The sequence below is a fragment of the Oncorhynchus clarkii genome, chromosome 14 (genome assembly GCF_045791955.1).
Source record: "Oncorhynchus clarkii lewisi isolate Uvic-CL-2024 chromosome 14, UVic_Ocla_1.0, whole genome shotgun sequence".
NCBI lineage: Eukaryota > Metazoa > Chordata > Actinopteri > Salmoniformes > Salmonidae > Oncorhynchus > Oncorhynchus clarkii.
The window spans coordinates 3,172,765-3,195,314 of record NC_092160.1 but is presented as its reverse complement, the minus strand read 5'-3'; the positions used below and the strand labels follow the sequence as shown (position 1 = coordinate 3,195,314).

At 47.2% G+C, this 22,550-nt stretch overlaps 1 protein-coding gene across 1 annotated transcript in view; it reads left to right on the top strand.

Moving 5' to 3' along the window:
• Positions 1 to 17,781, top strand: part of LOC139366138 (family with sequence similarity 13 member B) — an 82,628-nt gene extending 64,847 nt beyond the window's left edge. The window contains exons 8-21 of the mRNA XM_071103281.1: positions 6,754 to 6,795; positions 7,933 to 8,028; positions 8,297 to 8,450; positions 9,407 to 9,516; positions 10,035 to 10,086; positions 10,198 to 10,312; positions 12,303 to 12,519; positions 12,799 to 12,940; positions 13,067 to 13,148; positions 13,563 to 13,709; positions 15,825 to 16,030; positions 16,179 to 16,645; positions 17,175 to 17,276; positions 17,523 to 17,781. Of these exons, the coding sequence (XP_070959382.1) occupies positions 6,754 to 6,795; positions 7,933 to 8,028; positions 8,297 to 8,450; positions 9,407 to 9,516; positions 10,035 to 10,086; positions 10,198 to 10,312; positions 12,303 to 12,519; positions 12,799 to 12,940; positions 13,067 to 13,148; positions 13,563 to 13,709; positions 15,825 to 16,030; positions 16,179 to 16,645; positions 17,175 to 17,276; positions 17,523 to 17,646 (2,056 nt within the window). The 3' untranslated portion in view covers positions 17,647 to 17,781. The remainder of the gene's footprint in view (positions 1 to 6,753; positions 6,796 to 7,932; positions 8,029 to 8,296; positions 8,451 to 9,406; positions 9,517 to 10,034; positions 10,087 to 10,197; positions 10,313 to 12,302; positions 12,520 to 12,798; positions 12,941 to 13,066; positions 13,149 to 13,562; positions 13,710 to 15,824; positions 16,031 to 16,178; positions 16,646 to 17,174; positions 17,277 to 17,522) is intronic.
• Positions 17,782 to 22,550: the final 4,769 nt, after the last annotated feature.

Genomic DNA, 22,550 nt, shown 5'->3' with positions numbered 1-22,550 from the left:
ACCGTCACACCACCACCTCCATGCTTCACGGTGGGAACCACACATGCAGCGATCTGTTCAGATACTCTGCATCTCACAAAGACACGGTGGTTGGAACCAAAAATCTCAAATTTGGACTCATCAGACCAAAGGACAGATTTTCACTGGTCTAATGTCCATTGCTCGTGTTTCTTGTCCTAAGCAAGTCTCTTATTATTATTATTATTATTATTATTATTATTATTATTATTATTATTGGTGTCCTTTAGTAAGGGTTTCTTTGCAGCAATTCGACTATGAAGGCCTGATTCTCCTCTGAACAGTTGATTTTGAGATGTCTGTTGCTTGAACTCTGTGAAGCATTTATTTGGGCTGCATTTTCTAAGACTGGTAACGAATGAACTTATCCTCTGCAGCAGAAGTAACTCGGGTCTTCCTTTCCTTTGGCGGTCCTGATGACAGTCAGTTTCATCATGGTGCTTGATGGTTTTTGCAATTGCACTTGAAGAAATGTTCAAAGTTGACTTAAAGTAATGATGGACTGTCGTTTCTCTTTACTTATTTGAGCTATCTTCTGTATACCACACCTACCTTTTCACAACACAACTGATTGCATTAAGAAGGAAAGAAATTCCACAAATGAACTTTAAAACAAGGCACACCTGTTAATTGAAATGAATTCCAGGGGACTACCTCATGAAGCTGGTTGAGAGAATGCCAAGAGTGTGCAAAGCTGTCATCAAGGCCAGGGGTGGCTACTTTGAAGAATCTCAAATATAAAATATATTTTGATTTGTTCAACACTTTTTTGGTTACTACATGGTTCCATATGTGTTAGTTCATAGTTTTGATGTCTTCACTATTATTCTACAATGTAGGAAATAGTAAAAAAATAAAAAGCATTGAATGAGTAGGTGTGTCCAAACTTTTGATTGGTACTGTATATAAAGAATAATTTGCTTAAACCCTCATGTTAAACACCAATGCTATTCACTAAGTTGATGGTTTATATTTAGAATAATGTTTTGCAGCTTTTTCATTTTATTTATTTGTAATATATTTGACATAATAATGCCACACAAGGCCAGAGATAATTAGACACCGGTGATAATCTGAAGTTCCCAAAAGGGCTACTAGATGTAAAATCAAATGTGTATTGATCACATGCGCTGAATACAACGGATGTAGACCATACCGTGAAATGCTTACTTAAAAGCCCTTACCAACAATGCAGTTCAAGAAATTAAGAAAATATTTACTGAATAAACTAAAGTAAAAAATGTAATAAAAAGTAACACAAAGTGAAAATAACAAGGCTATATAGAGGGGGTGCTGAGTCAATGTGCGGGGGTACAGGTTAGTTGAGGTAATTTGTACATGTAGGTAAGGGTAAAGTGTGACTGCATAGATAAACAGCGAGTAGCAGCAGTGTGAAAATGAAAGAGGGGGGGGGGGGGGTTGCAATGTAAATTGTCCGGATGGCCATTTTAATAAATTGTTCAGCAGTCTTGGGGTTAGAAGCTGTTCAGGAGCATTTTGGACCTACACTTTATTACATAACATCTTTGAAAGATACTAACATTTTGGTAGTTTACTGGTGAACTTCTAAAGTTTCCAGTAATCTATCCTCCCTCTGCAACCCTAGTCAGAGGGAGAAAGTGCAGGCTTTGCTGACTTGTTTGTGCCGAGCCTTGATAGCCATTAAGCCTGCCAGCGACAGCTCCCATCAAATCTAAATATAAACCTGTTGGACCGTCCATCATACATCCTGTTCCCTGCTCCGTGGAAAGTCTTTCATGGGGCACAAAAATAAACTCCAGTGATGAAGACTAGCGTCCTAGAGACACGCTGTTTGGCAAGGTTTGAGACAGGGGAATGTGTGAACAGGTGTTTGCTCCATAATGACTGTCTGAGAGAGGAAAGCAGGGTCACAGACCTCCCTCCTACCCTCCACCTGTCCTCCTTCTCTCACCCTTTCACCTCTCCAACTCATGAGTGTCAGCCTGCGTGCCTTCCCTCACAACACTACCAGACCAGGCAGCCCTGTAAACCTAGCCAGTGGCTTTGTCCCAAATGTCACCCTTTTCCCTAGAGTGCACACATTTTGACCAGGGACCACCTATATAGGGACTAGGGTGCCATTTGGGACTGCGTCAGAACCAGAGGATCAACAGCCCCTGGGTCCGACCTGTTCTCCTTGTCATAGTCCATCTTCTCCAACCAGACCTGTCCTGAAGAGCCTGTGGACATTATTTATGAGGGCTTTCAGGCCACTGCATGCCACAGAAACCTGCCGCTCTTATATGTGTCAACGGAACTCTTGCTGTCTCTTTCATGAGGGCGGTTGAGTGATAGCCCAGCACTCATCATGGACACACAGCCAGATGTTTACATGGTTAACGGCACCCTTCAAGGTGGACACCTGCTCCTGTCGTGGCCTGTGCCCATCAAAACAAGTGCCTCCTACTACTTCTATCCCATATACCCACTCCTGGTATTGGGATCCACTCCTTGCTTTATTTTGAGTAGCTGATCATTTTATGTCCACTGCTCTCAGCTACCTCCCATCCCCTTCGCATCTTAGTTATTTCTTACTGCCCCCTCACAACCTTATTACCTCATCTCACTACCTGATTTGTCAAGGCTATAGGCACCGGCACCATATACTGTATTTCGCATATATTGCTCTGATAGGCAGGTACTACACTGCTTGGAGTATGATGTCTATGCGACCTAGATAACAAACACAACATATATTATCAGTTCTCAGCCACAGTACTTGGACAGGCTTCTCATCTTACATTCCTAGGAGTTCTGACACACTTTCCACCCAGGAAAGATTACTTTTATCGCAACTTAACTGTGGCAATGATAAATGGGTCAAGCAAGATAGGATTAAGAGCAAACCTGACCCGCTTCCTGCTAGTGGACACAGTGAAGCATTCTCAGAACACATGGCACTCACTGAACTGTCATCTTCAGTTCAGACAGTCCTGTGACCTTACTCAGGATGTATGTGATGTGTAACTGTGTGTGTGTGTTCACTCAGAGACAAACATAGATTTGAGCGAGCAGAAGTAAACTGCTAAAGAGGGCCTGTGATTCAGTGTGTGGGTGTGGCCAGTAGCCACCCTGTCCCCCTAGGTGAGCTCCAGTCAGAGCTATTAAAGAGCCAGCCCTGTCAGTGAGCCAGCCCAGTCATTGGGCTATGATTGAATAGGATGTCAGTGGGTACCAAGCGGACATAGGGGTGATGTGCAGGTTATATAAAAGCCAGTGGATGACAGGTGGGTGGGGGGGGGCTGCTGTGTTATAGTCAGTTTTTACTGGCCGTTGGTTGGAGAAGCCTGCCCCCTTCGGGTCAGGTGATTGGCCAGCGGTGTTGGTTGCCCGGTTGCGTCAAGCAGCCCTGTATTTGAGCAGGGTTCTGGATTGTTTACTGCAGCACTTTTCAGCAGAGAGTCCCGAGCCCAACACGACGCAGCAAGCCAGCTGTGGACAAAGCTCTCCACAATATGTACCCAGGGAGTCAGGTTTTGCTCTTCGACCTTCTCATACAGACTTTATCACCAATAAGTGCTCAGTCTGGATAACCAGAGAACCCACCAAAAAAACGTCAGGCTTGATAAACAAAACAACACGACTAACCAAGCTGAACCGACAACCGGTGAAAATGGCGTGTGAAATTCTGCTGCTCAGGTAAAGCCATGGGGAGGGGGAGGTTGGGAAAGGTGAGAGGGGGATTGTAACAGTGTGTGTAGATTGTCATGTTCAATTTTTGAGATGTATTCAGTATGTGGGGATGCGAGGCTATTTGTGGCGTATGATGTTTTATGATAACTTAATGCAGCCCCGTGGTATCTCTGATGGGTCATGACCGGTTAACCTTTACGGATGAACTTGTTAAGGGTTCGTATTACATCGCGGGGGGGAGGGGTGTTTAAGATTGACTGACTAATTCTACAAATCTCACGGGAGGATGCTAGTCTGCGCAACCGACACGTTTAGCTTTAATACACAGAGATAGTGTATCAAGGGTAAAACAGGTGTTTACGAGCTGAAGAGTGATGCCTGGTAGAGAGTGTGTGGGCTTTTCTTCAAGTACCCGCTGAAACTGTGATGTATGGCAAGCACACTGCGGCGCTACTCTCTGCCAGAACCAGGACATAACCTACAGACGCAGTGCTGAGCAACTCTGCTGAATCACAACTACCTGGCTACCTCTTCTACTGCTGCGACTCAGCCACTCATACTAATAGCAGGACTGTGTGTGTGTGTGTGTGTTTACAGTATGTGTTCATATGACAGCTGACTATGGGATGATGAAGCTAAATTGCGGAGTTTGAGGAAGCTCGCGGTTTCCTGGAGCTTTGCCTCTGATGATCTTTTAGTTGGGTAGCAGGTCACTCACTGATCTCTCATTAGAACAGCAATAGACATCAGTAGGTCCTCAGCTAGCTACCTTACTGAACTCCTGTCGGTGTTACCAGTGGTATCCTAGGACATCTCTTCATCCGGCACTGTTAAGTAACCTTATTAGTGGAAGGAAATGCGGACTGTTAAGTAACCGCCTTAGTCAGTGGACCAGAAGTCCACAATAGGCATCAGCAGTTCCCTTATGATTCATCTTACTGCAATTATATCCCTATCTGTCATACCATGGTTCTCCATGACGTGACTAGGCCAGACGCTGTTAAGCTACCTCTATTTTGAAAGGAAAACACTGGTCTGACCTACCACTAGAGCCCTTTGACCTGAGGTCAGGTCACCATACTACAAAGAGCTATGTGGCAGATTATGTGACATTCCTCCTTATCCAAATCACTTTGGCAAAGCTGGTACGGTTATTCCACCTCATTAGGTTAGCCGATTGCGTGAGGCACTCTAGGGCTTTTTAAAAGCTGGTAAAGCTTTTTTTTTTGTCTCTGACTCCAAAAACCTTGGCTGGTGTTCAGTCTAGTCACACAAACTGATTTCTCCACAGCCTGGGAATCAGGCCTGATCTGAGTGAGTCTGATCTGATTCAGAACAAGTAATAGAATAACCCAGAGTGTTTGAGAGGGAGATATGCAGTAACAGATATCCCTGTGCTGTGCTCGCTGGCCTGTGTGTGGCCACATCCAACAGTGCGCTCTCATTGTTTCCAAGGCAGAGCGAGAAGGTTCGACTTACAGAACATTGCTGACACTAAAATGACTACTACCTTGGAGTCGGTGAGATGGAATGGTGTTATGTCATCTAAAATTGGTAGACAAATAGTCAACTCTCTTTCTCTATTGATCCATACTGGCAATTTCACTGGCTAAAGTCCAAATGCAGGCATCAATGTGGAGGTGTGCTGGAACTTTTACGTGACTCTTCTCACAGGGTCGAGCTGTATGTTTAACTTAACTGTCAGAACAGGAGATGTGATGGTGGGCGTCTGGGCGTCTGGCCTGTGTGTTGTCTGACAGCCTGAGGCTTCAGTGTTTAATGCCTCTTACTGCACTATCTCACTGTACGGCTCTGTACAGCTCTTCAAGGACACAATGTCAGTCAGTGCGGAATCCAAGCGCTGCCTTTTTCTCAGTAAACAAGAAGAGGGGGAGGGGTGACTGTGTAAATAATTAAGGTGTTATTGATGTGATTTGAGCTGCTGGGCAGATGTAGATACTGAGGTGTGAGCCAAAGGGATGTATCAATAACACTAGATAGGGAGCACTCTGAATCCTATTGGCATATGTAGGTCCTGTTGGGCCTTGGCTGTGAAAAGCGATACTGGAGATGGACCACACGTTCTAACATTCTATGGCGGGTCTGAGTCTGATATTCCCTACTGTCAGTTAGGCTACAGCTTTGAAACCACTAAGGGCCCAGTGGGATAGCATAAGATAGGGCAGGCTAGACTGTCTCTAGGTAGCAGCCATCTCCCAGGTTTAGCTGGTTAATAGATAGGATGAGTCTAACTATACACTGGTGGATGGAACTGTTGACAGGAATAGGCCAACACCATACTACAGTTCAACTTTGTGCGTGTTTGTTTGTGTTGCTTGCATGAGGAGTTGACCTACCTTGTCAATATCAACCTTTTACAGCGCCAGTCCCCCCGAGGTGCCCTGTTAGTTGCCCTCACCCCCAAAGGAGACCGCTAAACCCAACACGGGCGTTAACAGCAGCGGGATAACCAGCAGGGCCAGTGCGTTATGCAAGCACAGATTCCTGGCATTGTTTATGAGGCGGACAAGCGCAGACTGCTGAATCAACCGGCCCCTTCTTCCTGTCACAAGCAACGGCACTGTCTGATGAGAGGCAGGCTGTGTCCTGTTTGACATTTGCCCACATCAATGGAATGGTCCCTGTTTTTGTGTGGCGGGTACAGAAATGGGACGCTATTTACAGTAAATGGGGTTTTGCCTACCCGCCAGCCCATCCTGTGTGCCCGCCCACTGCACACCCTTGGCGGCGCCTGGGAGTAGCTATTGAGAGGCGTGAATTGAGTGACATAAGGAAAGAACATGCGTGTGTGCGCGCTCTCATGCAGTACTCTCTAGAGGTGTGTGAACTCCCTTGATACCCGGCCGTTTGGATGTACTTTCCCTCCTTAGGTAGAACTGCTGCATAACGGGCCCAGATTAGGACCCAGCTGAACTGAGGCCATGACCTGATGGGTCACTCCACTGCTCAGAGTTTCCAATGGAATTACACTCAGAGAAGGGAAGGTTCTGGTTGACCAGGGAGGACGAAGGCGAGTAGGTGGTACATGATGTTCTAATGTTGCTTTCTGTTTCCTCACAGTTCACACATCCCCCCCATCAGCGTTCTTCCAGGATCTGCAGAGTAAGTACTTAGCTACAACGTCCCCCAAAAAATACAATTTCTGCCATACCTTAATGCACTAAATCAAGTGTGAAATCAAAGGATCCCAAAAAGTGTAAACCGCTTTCTGGTTAGAATGGGATTTTCAAAGACATAGATAAAAACAGATTGCTAATCCACTAAGGAGGAGTTGAAGGGAACGGGAGGGGGAGGAGCAAGCCATGTCAACCCATCACCAAACCGTTTACGTCACAAAACATTGAGACTTGAGCACATCCATCACATGACAAGCCTTCTCTGGTTCCTCTGTGGGTGTAGAGAAGGGGCGAGTGATGCTGTTGACTGGTCGCCACTGTACTGTAGCTTCAGGAGGCTTGCGCAATGTACAACAGCTGGTGGCTAGCTCCAGGAGTAGTAGCCTAATGCTTTAGCTGGTGGCTGACTTCAGGGCTAGTAATGCATTAGCTATAGCTGGTGGCTAACTTCAGGGCTAGTAATGCATTAGCTATAGCTGGTGGCTAACTTCAGGACTAGTAATGCATTAGCTATAGCTGGTGGCTAACTTCAGGACTAGTAATGCATTAGCTATAGCTGGTGGCTAACTTCAGGACTAGTAATGCATTAGCTATAGCTGGTGGCTAACTTCAGGGCTAGTAATGCATTAGCTATAGCTGGTGGCTAACTTCAGGACTAGTAATGCATTAGCTATAGCTGGTGGCTAACTTCAGGACTAGTAATGCATTAGCTATAGCTGGTGGCTAACTTCAGGACTAGTAATGCATTCACTAGGCTATAGCTTCCAGCTAGATTTTACAGACTACACAGTCCCGTGTTTGTTCACTAAAGCTAAGCCTTTATCCGTGGGTTTAAACTTCAGAAGCCAAAGAATACAGTAGAGTTCAGGACAGCTAAATGAGAAGGGAGTTTTGGTGCTTAGTTCAGATAGTGCTGGATTTATGTATCTCAGGACTCTAGAGCACAGGGCTGTTCCCTTTTTTAGTCAGAGTTCCCTGCTTGACCTTATTAAACGTGCCAGAGAGCAGGAAATGGGTCGCCGAGCGGTTTAACTCCGCTGCTAATGTTTCTTATTAGATGGATTCAGAGGGTTCTTACTTTGGCAACAGAAGTTAATACGTTGTGCCTGTGTTGTTTCCGCAGCATTATAGAGCGGACCATCCGCGCCGCGGTGGAACAGCACTTCTTTGACCTCAAGAGCTCCATCGACCAGGAGATCAGCAGCTATGAGAGCCAAGGGTGAGCAGTGAACACACACACTTGTGCTCAATCTCACACTACACGCACATAATGCCCATACACGATGCAAATATTTTCACACATGTACATGTATCCATGTTCAAACGAACATATTCACTTTAGCAACACACACTAACATGCGTTCCCTTGTCACCCACACTGTTGCCTAACACTGGGTGGCAGGCAGCTCCAGAAAGTTCATGTTACCGCAGTTGACAGCGTGCAATGCTGATAGTTGCTTAGTTAATGACTTGTTTGGTTTCCACAGTGCGGGCCCCAGTGAAAAGCAGGTGACGGGGCCAGGGCCATTTGATGGCCATGGAGAGGAGGGCCCGTGTACGAGTAAGGAGGGCCCCGCAAGCAGTCCCCTGTCAGCCCCAGAGACAGAGAGCCACTCTGAACACAGCCCACAGGCCCAACAGGTCCGTTATACAGTCAGTCAGTCACTCCAGGTCTCTGGAGAGCGACACACACATCCCAGACAAACAACTCCACAAGCTCTGGCCGTAAACAGAATATTGAACATTTACCATACCGAGCCCTGTCGCTGAATAGGGGCTATCACTTTATTACAAGGTTTTGTGTGACCTTTTGTGTGACCCATAACAAAGATGTAATTCTCTTTGGAGGGCCGAGGTGGTGGGGGACAAGGGAAACCTTGTCAGATACAGACTGTCTTCTGTTCTCCCCGAGCACAGCCAGTCCATCTTGATAACATCATCATAGATAAGCGATAAGAGACAATTCCATGAACTTTAGATATCCTACACAGAATCAGATTTAGCCTATATAGCATAAAATTACAGGTCATGGATTGGGGATAGCTCTCCTGGCTAGTAACCTTGGATAGAGGCTGGCTGAACGCTAGATAAAATGGCAGCTAGTTTCCGCTGACATCTGCCCACCCTCTCCTCCAATTCTTCACCACCACAGACCTGGCTGCTGGCTGGGCTCCACGGCCCCTCAGCCCAGAGGTGGGACCCTCTATGAATTGGGTCACCCTCTTTTTAAATAGTCTGCTTGCCCCCAAAGAATGACAGCAACATCTGTTCATACCTCAAACACTCCTCCCACCCCTCTCATACATACATACATACATACATACACTGTATGCAGTTCAACCAGGTCCATCTCCACCTACTTTGTATAAAAAAAAAAGAGGCCGCCCTCCAGGAATTAAAGCTAGCGTCTCATAACTTTATTTTTTATTTTTAATGTTTGCTGTTGATGCAGCCTCCGTTTGATAGTCTGTTTCAGGGTACTGTTTCATGTTGGTTTTTATGCTTGGCAAGTGGATGCTCTTCAATGAGTCAATTGTGATCAAGAAATTAGGTCAATCTAATACTTGATATGTTGTTTCTGCGTGTTTTTCTCCTAGGAGGTCGAGGATTGTGACTCCCAAGGCGCCATCCTGGAGGAGAGTTCTGGAATGGACCTGGATGCCGCAGAGGCTCTTGTAGATGCAGAGAACAATATCAACACTGCCAGGTTGTCTTTAAACCGTTTAACAGTATTGCTACACAGCACAATTACCTCAACTGCTTAAACGCCAGGCTTTGCTGTCTAGTTTATTTCCTGCCTTCCCAGAGAAGGCTGATGGCTGGCATTCAATGAAACACGCTAATCATACTGTTGTATGCTAATCGGGACTTGGGGATTTTGTTGCTGTTTTGTTTAGTTATGTACAACACAAACAGCAATAGCATGGCTTTGAAAAGTTTGACTTTGCTGTGGTGAGGCGTTCTTCTGTTGATGAGACTTTCTTGTGCTGCTGAGTAGAGGACACTTGACACGCTGTCTATTCTAATCAGTTGGATAGGGTTTTGTCCTCCCTCAGCTCATCTTTGGGGTCAACATGAAGCAAGCGTACACGCACAAAAGCCTGTCGTCAGTCAGCTGATCAATGGTCACTATGATGCATAATGCGTTGTGTTCAATAGCCATAGCAAAAACGCATTTCAAACCGGCCAGTACTCATGTCTCTCCCTCTCTCTCTCTTGTTGCAGGCAAGAAAGCCAATCCTGTGACAAGATGGACCAGGCCGATCTCATCACCTGTGTAAGTGTCTGACAACCCCTTCCTTTCTTCTTCACATGACTAATGTGTATTGAACACTGCCTAACCCTCCTATTTATCTCTCTCCCTCTCTCACACACTCTCTCCATCCAGGACTCTGATGAGTGTGACCAGAACCCCAACACAGAGGCCAAGGGGTACCCCTACCACCCTGCCAGCTCGCACCACCTCCGACTCAGCCGTATCTTCCCCCACAACCAGTGGGAAGGTAATTTTCTTACCGTTGTTGTTTTGTGCTTTATAGGGGACAGTTAGGATAGTGATAGAGTGAAGTTAGTTGAAACGAAACAAAATGCAATTTCAAGTAAACCTGGATGCAAATTATTTGAATGATGTGTTGTGGTAGCTAGGTATGAAAGTGTGTTAGAAAGTAGCTTAAGCTCCAGCTGGTTGCCTCAAACCTCGGCTCACGGCGGTGTTCTCTGCTATATCACTCTCCCTCTCCCTCCCTCCCTCCATACTGCATTAGCACCATCCCTAAACCATCTCCCCCTCATAGACTTCACATGTACAGTGCCTTCAGAATGTATTCAGACCCCTTGAATTGTTCCACGTTTTGCTACGTTACAGCCATATTCTAAAATGTATTTAATAAAACACTTTGCTCAGCAATCTACACACAATACTTTATATTGACAAAGCAACAACAGGTTTTCAGACATTTTTGCAAATGTATTAAAAAATAAAAAACGGATACCTTATTTACGTAGGTATTCAGACCCTTTGAGACTCGAAATTGAGCTCAGCAAGGTTCTTTGGTCTGATGAAACCAAGATTTAACTCTTTGGCCTAAATGCTAGGTGTCCTGTCTGGAGGAAACCTGGCACCATCCCTACGATGAATCATGGTGGTGGCAGCATTATACTATGGGTATGTTTTTCAGCGGCAGGGACTGGGAGATTAGTCAGGATCGAGTCAAAGATGAACGGAGCAAAGTACAGAGAGATCCTGGATGAAAACCTGCTCCAGAGCGATCAGGACCTCAGACTGGTGCGAATATTCACCTTCCAACAGGACAATGACCCTAAGCATACAGCCAAGACAATGCAGGAGTGGCTTCGGGACAAGTCTCTGAATGTCCTTGAGTGGCCCAGCAAGAGCTCGGACCTGAACCCGATCAAACATCTCTGGAGAGACCTGAAATAGTTGTGCAGCGATGCTCCCCATCCAACCTCACCGAGCTTGAGTGGATCGGCAGAAAAGAATGGGAGAAACTCCCCAAATGCAGGTGTGCCAAGCTTGTAGCGTCATAGCAAAGAAGACTCAAGACTATAATCGCTGCCAAAGGTGCTTCAACAAAGTATTGAGTAAAGGGTCTGAATACTTCTGTAAATGTAGTATTTCAGTTTTAACTGTTGTATTAATTTGCAAACATTTCTAAAAACCTGTTCTTGCTTTGTCATTATGGAGTATTGTGTGTAATTTGATGGGGGGAAATAACTATTTAATCAATTTTAGAATAAGACTGTAACCTAACAAAATGTGGAAAAAGTCAAGGGGTCTGAATACTTTCTGAAGGCACTGTATGCACCTGCAAGGGAGAGGCCATGGTAAGTAGGATATCATTCATTCATCCTTCCCTCCCTCTTCCTCCCTCATCTTCCCTCTCTTTAGTAATCCAGGCCTTCAGAGAGACTAATCCAGAGAGCTCGCCCTCGCTCGATCTCCCTCCCGGGCGACCCACTTAGGGCTAGCTGACTCTCTTTGTTGTTAATCACACAATGAGTCAGTCAAGTTCATCACACCTCACCAGTATCTTTGAGTTCCAGAGAGGAAGGCCCGTTAGCCCCATAGAGTAAACCTTCTCCTGCCCCACACCTGCTCCAGTGTTGACCCTTCACTGCCTCATGTGTGTCAGTGCACCACTTCCGCTTGCTGAAAATCCCCCAAACTCCACCCTCAGTAATTCAATTTATGTGCACGTTATAAGTGCCAAATGATGCACCAGGCCACAAGTGTTTTGCTGCTGTCTTCCAACTCTCCATCCTTCTCTCTCCTGTCTCTAGATGTGTCCAGAATGACAGTGTGCATTCCCTGGCCCTATCCTGGGACATTATCTGTATATCTGTGTGTTTGTGTCCTGTCTCTTTAGATCCTGGAGCTACAGTGCTGGCAATGGTAACATTTTTCTCCAACTTAACCAATGACTCATGTTACGTTCCGAGACTCACCTGTGTTTATCTTTGTGTCCCGGCCAGACCCAGTGCCAGCCTACAAGTCATGGCAGGACGAGAGTGACTCTGGCGAGGCCCAGCTGTCCCCCCTGGCGGGGCGCATGGTGCCCTCGCCCCACGAGGAGGACGCTCACCCCCTCATGGCCCGCCGGTTCCTGGACTTTGGCCACAGCCAACGGTTCCTGCAGCACTCCGACCCCGACGCAACCTCGCCCACCAAAGCCCACCACTCCCTGGGGAGGTGAGACCACACACACACTGACAAATCAGGAATGGTAATTTGTACAGACATGACAGGCAGCTTTGATGTTTTCCTGTTTAGTTATTCTAACTGATGAACAGATTGCCTATGGCTCATTACGATTCTTCGTTATGATTCCGGTATAAGCAGTGTTTCAAGGAGGATATGTGCTTTACACACTGTATGTAGAGCATAGATGGGGTTTTGCATTGAGACTGCAGGTGCAGGTCAACCACCTCCTCTCTCACTTGCCTCCATCGTTGTGTCCCCCTCATCTAGGCCTCGCCGTGCCTCCTTCAGTTCCAAAGAGAGTGGTTTGAGGAACGACTCGGTCTCCCACCAGCTCACCAAAAAACTACAGAGCCTCAAGAAGAAGATCAAACAATTTGAGGAACAGTTTGAGAACGAGAGGAACTACAAGGTAAGAAACCTGCTTCAATATGAGGAACAAGTTAGTGTTAAGAAATGTTGAGTAGTTAGTGTTGCTAGTGTCATACTTCACCATTAGACTCGGATGCTTCTATTCACTGTCCTCCACTTCCCCAAGCCGTCTCATGGAGATAGAGCAGCTAACCCAAAGGTCCTCAAGTGGATGACAGACCTCACCAAAATCCGCAAACAGTTAAAAGGTAAGAGCAGTCTCTGTGTCTGTATGGTCACGTTAGGGGGAGTGGGAGGGTGCTTGGTTCCATGACGGGGATGGGGTGGGCTCGGCGGGGCGGGTGAACTTCTGTGTGCCATCCTGTTCCTCCCCTGGGCAGCCTGGTCCTGCCCTGACCCACCTGCTAGCCTGACTGCCCAGTCGTGGCAGAGCTGGGTCAGTCTCACATCACTGCATGCATGCGTGTTAGAGTACACACCAACTGTGGCTCTCACATGTGGCCTTCCTTCACTGTGTTGGTCCATTTGTGAAAGTCCCCCCACCCCCTCCACCCATCTATATCCATTCCATATGAACGCCCCCCCAATCAGGAGATGCAAAGCCGAATAAGTTTCTCTCTCTTCTTTAAAATAAAAAAAAACCGGACGTCCCTCATCGGCAGGAAGACCACATCTCTTTCCCAAAGGGTCCCTGAGGCACCAGGCGGTGCTTCAGTCATACAGACGTCACCACCCCTCCTCCGCCCCGAACACATCCCATTTTACACTTGCACGCCCCCTCACTGCCTGTAGACAGGCACCCTACCTATGTAAGTACACTCTAACAGCAGTAAGTAGAAACCAAAAACACTTCCAACTTGTTAAGTTTGAACTGCAGGTAGACTCTCTCTCTGCCTCTTCTTTCTCTCTTCTTATAGCTCTGTTTTCCTCTCGCTTTCTCTTTTTCTCTACCTCTATTACTCTTGTGTGTTCTCTCTCTCTCTCTTACTCTGTCTCTCTCTCTCGCTCTCTTTCTCTCTCTCGGTGTCTCTCTCTCTCTCTCTATCTCTCTCTCTCTATCTCTCTGTGTCTGTCTCTCTGTGTCTGTCTCTCTGTGTCTGTCTCTCTGTGTCTGTCTCTCTGTGTCTGTCTCTCTGTGTCTGTCTCTCTGTGTCTGTCTCTCTCTCTCTTTCTCTGTCTCTCTCTCTGTCTCTCTTTCTCTCTCTTTCTCTCTCTCTGTGTCCCTGTCTCTTTCTCTCTGTGTCTGTCTCTCTGTGTCTGTCTCTCTGTGTCTGTCTCTCTGTGTCTGTCTCTCTGTGTCTGTCTCTCTGTGTCTGTCTCTCTGTGTCTGTCTCTCTGTGTCTGTCTCTCTGTGTCTGTCTCTCTGTGTCTGTCTCTCTGTGTCTGTCTCTCTGTGTCTGTCTCTCTGTGTCTGTCTCTCTGTGTCTGTCTCTCTGTGTCTGTCTCTCTGTCTCTTTCTCTGTCTCTCTCTCTGTCTCTCTCTCTGTCTCTCTCTCTGTCTCTCTCTCTGTCTCTCTCTCTGTCTCTGTCTCTCTCTCTGTCTCTCTCTCTGTCTCTGTCTCTGTCTCTGTCTCTGTCTCTCTCTGTCTCTTTCTCTTTCTCTGTGTCTCTCTGTCTCTCTCTCTCTTTCTCTTTCTCTCTCTCTCTGTCTCTCTCTCTCTGTCTCTCTCTGTCTCTCTCTCTCTGTCTCTCTCTCTCTGTCTCTCTCTTTCTCTCTGTGTCCCTGTCTCTTTCTCTCTGTGTCTCTCTGTCTGTCTCTCTTTCTCTGTCTCTCTCTCTCTTTCTCTCTGTCTCTCTCTCTCTTTCTCTCTCTCTCTCACTCTCTCTCTCTGTCTCTCTCTCTGTCTCTCTTTCTCTTTCTCTCTGTGTCCCTGTCTCTTTCTCTCTCTGTCTGTCTCTCTGTGTCTCTCTGTCTCTGTCTGTCTCTCTCTCTCTTTCTCTATCTCTCTCTCTTTCTCTGTCTCTCTCTCTCTTTCTCTCTCACTCTCTGTCTCTCTCTCTCTGTCTCTCTCTCTCTGTCTCTCTCTCTCTGTCTCTTTCTCTCTCTCTGTGTCTCTCTGTCTCTTTCTCTCACTCTCTCTCTCTGTCTCTCTCTCTCTGTTTCTCTTTCTCTGTGTCTCTCTTTCTCTGTCTCTCTCTGTCTCTTTCTCTCTCTGTCTCTTTCTCTCTCTGTCTCTCTCTCGCTCTGTCTCTCTCTCTGTCTCTCTCTCTCTCTGTCTCTCTCTCTGTCTCTCTCTCTCTCTCTCTCTCTCTCTCTGTCTCTCTCTGTCTCTCTCTCTCTCTCGCTCTGTCTCTCTCTGTCTCTCTCTCTCTCTCTGTCTCTCTCTCTCTCTCTCTCTCTGTCTCTCTCTCTCTCTGTCTCTCTCTGTCTCTTTCTCTGTCTCTCTCTCTCTGTGTCTCTCGCTGTCTCTGTCTCTGTCTCTTTCTCTCGCTGTCTCTCTCTGTTTGATGCGCTCCACTGGTCATACAGAAGCATATCCCACAGTCTCAGGGGTTTGGCAGTATGTCATGTACTCTGTAGTGTTGTTATTTGGGTGTGAATTCTGCGGTGAACATCTTTGTGGGTGGGAGTCTAGCCAAAGTGTGAAAGCTGGATTCCTTGAATGGACGTGGTCCTTGAACATCCCTTTTTGACGTTGCAGAAATACCTCCGTGCAGACAGACTGGTTTGTTTCATTTGCTGTTCATTCATCCTCTGCTGTGGTTTCAGACAAGACCTATAGTAGTTTGGCATGTTTGTGTGGGTCTGTGGTTGGTCGTCAGGGCTATCCCCTTTTTCGGGTCTCTGGCAGACAGACAGACGTGAGGACTCATGGCAGCTGCAATAACAGCCCATCAAGCACCTGCATGCCCACTTTCAACTATGTGAACTAACCTCTCTGTTCCTCAGTCACCCTCACGTCTTTTCTCTCCCCCCCCCCCAGATGCCAAACACAAAGAGGCTGAGCTGACTCCTCAGACACGGCCACGCAGCAACACCTTGCCCAAGAGCTTTGGTTCCACCCTGGCAGTCCACGAGGTTGTTGAAGAAGCCAAGGGCCACCGGCCCACCAAAGAGGAGACCCTGGACCTCATCCAGCGCCGCGTCAAGGGCAAGAGAGAGGAGGACGGCTGGCCAGAGGACATCAAGGTGAGACCGTAGTCTTAGAGAGGCCGTAGAGACACTTGGAATAGAACCCTACAGCTGTACAATCCAATGAGTCCTGTCCTCAGACATACATTTACAAGCGTCAATCAATATTGTGCCAATTGCTTATGTTTCCTTTCTCTCCATGTAGAAAATGACCAAGGAGGAGCTGTCGTGTGAGAAGACGGTCCTACAGAAGAACCTCCTGCACTACGAGGGACTACACGGCCGACCTGTGACCAGAGAGGAGAGGCTGGTGGTCAAACCGCTGTACGACCGCTACCGTCTGGTCAAGCAGATGCTCACCCGCGTCAGCATCACCCCCATCATAGCTTCCCCCTCCAGCAAAAGACGCAACCAGACCCTGCAGCCCATCATCGAGGGCGAGACGGCCCACTTCTGCGACGAAATCGAGGAGGAGGATGAGGGCGAGGAGGAGGCTATAGCCGAGGAGGTCCAGAGTTCAGGGTCGGAGGTGATCATGGCTCTAGACCCAGTGTGCCAGCCCCAGACCAGCTCCCAGAGAGACAGAGACAGCCTGGTCAGGCCCAAGATGGAGGAGACCTCCGGGAAACTGGCCCTGGACCTGCGACTGTCCAGCTCCAACGCCTCGTCCATGTGAGCACAGACACACTTGCAAACATCCACTACACTCAATTCACAACAGCCTCCTCAATAATCTTAATACAGTAACCAGTGTAACTCTGCCATGTTTGCTACACATTAACACAACTGAAACGCGTTCGGCCGTGCAGGTTAAATGGGTTCTGGCCGTCATATGACGTCTATTTAAAGCACCTGGAACAGGGTTCATATCTACTACAGTCGCTGGTTTTAGGAGCTCAAGCAGGATAAAGCAGTAATCTGGTTAGCCAGCTCATAGCCCCGGGCAAGCAGCAGAGAGAGCTGCCAGGCCTGCTCTAAGCCCAGGCAGCAGGGCTGGTTCAGGTGCCATGACCCTAGGTCCTAACCTAACCTGACCTCTGTAATCTGGTCTCGGTATGCCCCGGCCACAGTTTGACCTGCTTCCATGCCCACACAGGGCCACTGCCAGGTAATTTCCTGTCCCTGAACTCACACTGACTTCCTGTTTTGATATGAGGCCCCCTCACTTAGTGCGCTAATGTAGACCTTCTGTATCCCATAGGCCCGAGCTCCTGGAGCAGCTGTGGAAGACCCGGGCAGAGAAGAAGAAGTTGAGGAAGACTATCCGCGAGTTTGAAGACGAGTTCTACCAGCAGAACGGCAGGTTGGTAGACAAACACAGTCCTACTAACAGTGGTGCTGAAGCTTTAGCACCTGCGTCAACAACAGTCTTGGTGACAGAGGAAGAGCTTGAGATGATTGGTTGAGTGGTCTCAGACAGGAGCCCTGTTTGATCCTAACTTATTTAGAACAATTGCTTGTTTTGTTTATGATTGTGCAACCCATTGGGATGCAGTGAACGGGCCCGTATCCAACTGGTGTCTCAGACCTTCTCGCTCTCCCTCTACAGGAATGTCCAGAAGGAGGACAGGCTCCCCATGATGGATGAATACAAAGAGTATAAACGGATCAAGGCCAAACTGCGTCTGCTGGAGGTGCTCATCAGCAAGCAGGACTCGTCCAAGTCCATCTAGAGAGGGAGCGTTCACCCTGCTTCCCTCCCTTCATCCCACCGGACACAGAGGGTCAACTGCCTCACCCCGGGCATACATGTCACCCCTACATGGCCCATACCCCTCCCCCTACCTGCACCGCTGAGGGAAGGCATGTCACCCCTACATGGCCCATACCCATCCCCCTACCTGCACCGCTGAGGGAAGGCATGTCACCCCTACATGGCCCATACCCCTCCCCCTACCTGCACCGCTGAGGGAAGGCATGTCACCCCTACATGGCCCATACCCATCCCCCTACCTGCACCGCTGAGGGAAGGCATGTCACCCCTACATGGCCCATACCCCTCCCCCTACCTGCACCGCTGAGGGAAGGCATGTCACCCCTACATGGCCCATACCCCTCCCCCTACCTGCACCGCTGAGGGAAGGCATGTCACCCCTACATGGCCCATACCCCTCCCCCTACCTGCACCGCTGAGGGAAGGCATGTCACCCCTACATGGCCCATACCCCTCCCCCTACCTGCACCGCTGAGGGAAGGCATGTCACCCCTACATGGCCCATACCCATCCCCCTACCTGCACCGCTGAGGGAAGGCATGTCACCCCTACATGGCCCATACCCCTCCCCCTACCTGCACCGCTGAGGGAAGGCATGTCACCCCTACATGGCCCATACCCCTCCCCCTACCTGCACCGCTGAGGGAAGGCATGTCACCCCTACATGGCCCATACCCCTCCCCCTACCTGCACCGCTGAGGGAAGGCATGTCACCCCTACATGGCCCATACCCCTCCCCCTACCTGCACCGCTGAGGGAAGGCATGTCACCCCTACATGGCCCACCGCTGTCTCACCACCACAACCCATCTGTTTCTACCACCGCCAGCTCATGTACAGTCAAGGGGTCCTCACTGGGGACTCAGAGGGAGAAGAGTCACATCTTCATTCCACCAGTCAAGACTCAACACACCTTTTTTTTTTTAAACTTCTTTCTGTCAGTTTCATTCGGAGGAGTTCCCCCTTTCCTCATTAGTTTTGTTTTTCTTGTAGCTCCCCCCCCCCCCCCCCCCCCCCCTGAACTTTTCATATACGGTAGTTTCTCATACTGAGAAATCATATTGGAGAGGACAGGAGCTCTGTTTTGTAGCACATTTTAGTCACCTGGCCACCTGTTTAGACAAACTGAACTCTCCCTCCCTTGGAGCGAGGAGACTGGTCATCCTTTTTCAGACATTCAGACTCGCATGGATTCAGTTGCCCGAACTCGATCTTCATCCTTCAACACTGGGACGCTTTTGTGTTTCGTCTGAGTGAGTTTTTGGGAGAAAGAGAAAAAATCATTACTGTGTGTGTGTTCTTGTAAATCAATATGTACACACAAATGTTTCTATGTTAAAGTATGTTGTTTTTCTTGAATGGAGAGTAATTCCTTCTTGGGTTTGAAAAGAATCTTACTGAGTTAGTGTGGTGTTCCATTCCCTTTGCCACAATGGAAACTAGAGTGAGTTTTATCAGCTGGGACTGGTTGTGCTGTTCCTTTCTCTTAGTTTTTAAAAAAATATTTGGATCATCAGTCGTCACTGAAAGGAGTTTTGGCACACCAGGTGGGCAGGACAGCCAGTTAGGTGTATCACTTAGTGTTCCTGTACCTTAGCCGTCTCCATTTTCTGGCAATAAAGCTAGACTGCTTGACTTATTTTTCAATCGATATTTTTGTTTTCTACGCGTTAAAGTTCAGTTGTGCAGTGGATCTTTGTGCAAGGTGTCCAGAATGGGGGGTGGTGGATGGGTTGTGAGATTAAAGCTACGGTAGTTTCAACCTCATCAGTATTATGCTAAATACAGCATATGGCGATGTTAGGGCGTGATGGACGGTTCCTGGCCCTGTTCAATGGACTTTAACCTAGCGTTACATCCTACAGTCAGTGGACCACCTCTTAGTATGGCAGACAGACACTTCCAGGTGCCCAGTTATACAACCGGGTATGTTGACCAACACCCTACTGCCACACAGCCAGTATTTAACCCCCAGTGGTGTGTGTGTGTGTGTGTGTGTGCTGATGGACAGTGGTCGGGTGGACCATCCGGCTTCTTGAGGACAGCCATAGATAAGTTATCGCCATTTGGCTGCCAGTCAGTCTGGAGGTCCGGTCAGCCCTGTGCCCAGGTTAAGATGACAAACAGTCCTCATGTCATACATCTCCTTTTAGTCACTGGGGAATGTGAACAGCAGCTAAAAGAGTTGTCATGCATCCCATGTCCAGTGTGAGGTGAACTAGGCGTCTTCGTCTAAGGTTCCACTTCAGTACGCAGGACGGTGTCTCAAAGGGAAGTTCCCAAATCGAGCCGAGGACAGGATCAGCTGACTTCCTGGCTTGTAACAACTTGTCACAACGTCTAGCTACTGTATGTTGTTGCACCAAAAGTTCAACGTGTCCTTGGTTAGCGATCACTGACCCACTGCAAAAGAGCTACATTCCTTCAATCTAGAGTCACACAATGTCAGGCTATTGCTGTACATGTTTTCTCTGGTGCTAAGGGTCTCTCTCTCGCTGGGTGTTGGTTGGTTGGTAAACGTCTATTTTTCATTATGGGATATGTCCCATAGTGAGCCAGAGTGTTTGACCAGGCAATGTAGAGCCAGGTCATTGTCAGGTCCTGGGGAGTTGTCTGACCAGAGGGCTCTGAGAAGGCTTTACCATGGCCAAGGAGAACCAACAGCACCTTGACCCCTGACAATATACGTCAAGGGTCAACTTATTGATGTCTCTAGAGCCCGAAAGCTCTTCTGGGCTTCAATATAAAGGTCACATACAATAACAACAGAGTCCAAGTTTTGCATATTTGGAATGAGGTGCGTCTGGTCTGTCGGCATAATGCCGCCTCGGAGTGCTGTCGCCTGCCACTCCTTAATGGTCATTGATCCTAGCCTTTGACCCCTAGCGAAACTAGCAGGCAGCCCAGTGGCAGCATTACATCACTATCCTTCAGAAGCTCTCTGGACTTGAAAGCTCCTGCTTGGTTTTGTCGAGTGGAGCAACGACCTTTCGTCTGTTCAGTTCACTAGTTCTAGTCCTGGCAATAAAATACAAAAAAACATTTTGATGTTTTAGACTAAATGTCTCTGCACATTAGGGTGGGGAGGGGAATTAGTGCTGTTTGCTTGTTTCGGAATGGGAAGGCACCATCAGTGGCACCAACTGTAAGGATCTGCATCTGCTTCAGGAGGTGGAATAATGGAGTATATTGTCAGTCAGACCAACACACCAAGAATATAGAGAATCTAATTTTGCCTGAAGGATGTTTGCGCTGAACCAAGAGTTTTGCCTTGGTCCCTCACTGGGTCAAAACCAAGTCATGTAACCTTTGTTTGAGTTGGCAGGGTGTGGTGTATGTATGGGTGGACAGTGTGGGGAGGTTCTAGAAGTTATTTGCACAGCATTCTGAGAATGCAGCCCTTGTTTTGTTTGTCTATTTGTTCCTTGTTTTAGAAGCACTACTTATATCTGAAGGATGAATGTCAGAATTTAAATTATTCCTAACACATTTGGCCCCTTGTTTCAATTTCTGTGATGTTCAAACTTGAGAATGTGTTTTTTATTACCATTATTGTGTATTTTAAAAAATGTGCCCCTCACTAATACATATATACAGTGTAGTACCTCTGTATTGGCTAATAATCTGCTATGTTTTTGTTTTGGATAAGCTAGTCTCAGTAGTTCGCTTGCATGGCAAAGATTTGTATTGTTTCTATTTTTGTGCCATGAAGATGAAGCAATAAATTAGCATCAATGGAATGTGGGGCCTTGTTAACCCACTATGTGCATTTTCTGAGTATATTGGCTGATTAATGTTTAATCTATATTAATGGGACTAACTTGGTCTGCTGTTTTTTTTTTTTTTTTTACCTTGCAGACCAACCCATGAAACTGTCACTTGACTAACTGCTGTGAGAGTTCCAACGCGACTCAGTTTTCTGTCTGCTAAAACCAGCATTTTTACCACTTGTTGTCAGCAGAATGTTTTCTGGGGCACTGCTTTAACCAAATGAGAAGAGATTATCAATGTGGTGACAATGATCGAGGTATATTTGGACCAAACATTCCAATTTGTATTATTTTAAAAGAAAATAAATGTGAAATTGGTCGATCAATTTTGTTATTTCCATGTCAAATTTAAGGGCTTTTTTTAACTCTCATTTTGTGTTGTGCCTGCAACAAGTGGTAAAAATCATGTGAAGCCCACAGGGATGTACACTGACCCTGTTCATAGCCCCATGTCATCCCACGCATGTTTGTTTTTCTGGCCCATGGAGCCGGTGGCAGGTTGCATCAACTGACTAGCCGATCAGCCACTGGCTCACAGAGCCTCCCTATCTGTATGTGGAGCTGTGTTTTACATCTATATATATATATGTATCTATAAATGTTTTTGTGAATGCTTGTTTTCCTTCATTTACACATTATAATAAAGTACAATCAGTAATAATGTATATTAAAATGAAATTTAAAAAATATATACAAATATTGTAATTTACATGCCTCATGCTGAAGTTGTCTTCAAACTAATGGGAAAGGTTACTTAAACCAGATGCACAATTGAAATACAAGTCAATATAGCTCATGTATGTCAAAGTATACTGCACCCAATATCGCCCAGAATGCATGCAATAACTAGCTAGGTGGTTTGCAGTTGAGTCTGGTGAATGCGTTTTCATGGAGGACAGAGATGGTTGTGAGGGCGGGCTGACCATGACCCGGCAGAATAAGAGTAGAAAAAAATCCTGAATCTGCAAAGAACAGAGGTCAGCACTCGAAGCCGCAGTTGGAACAAACCCAAACAGTGATATATTACACCCTATACACATAAATCCATCTTCATGGGCACCTGAATTGCCATAGCACATGTTGATCAGCAGACC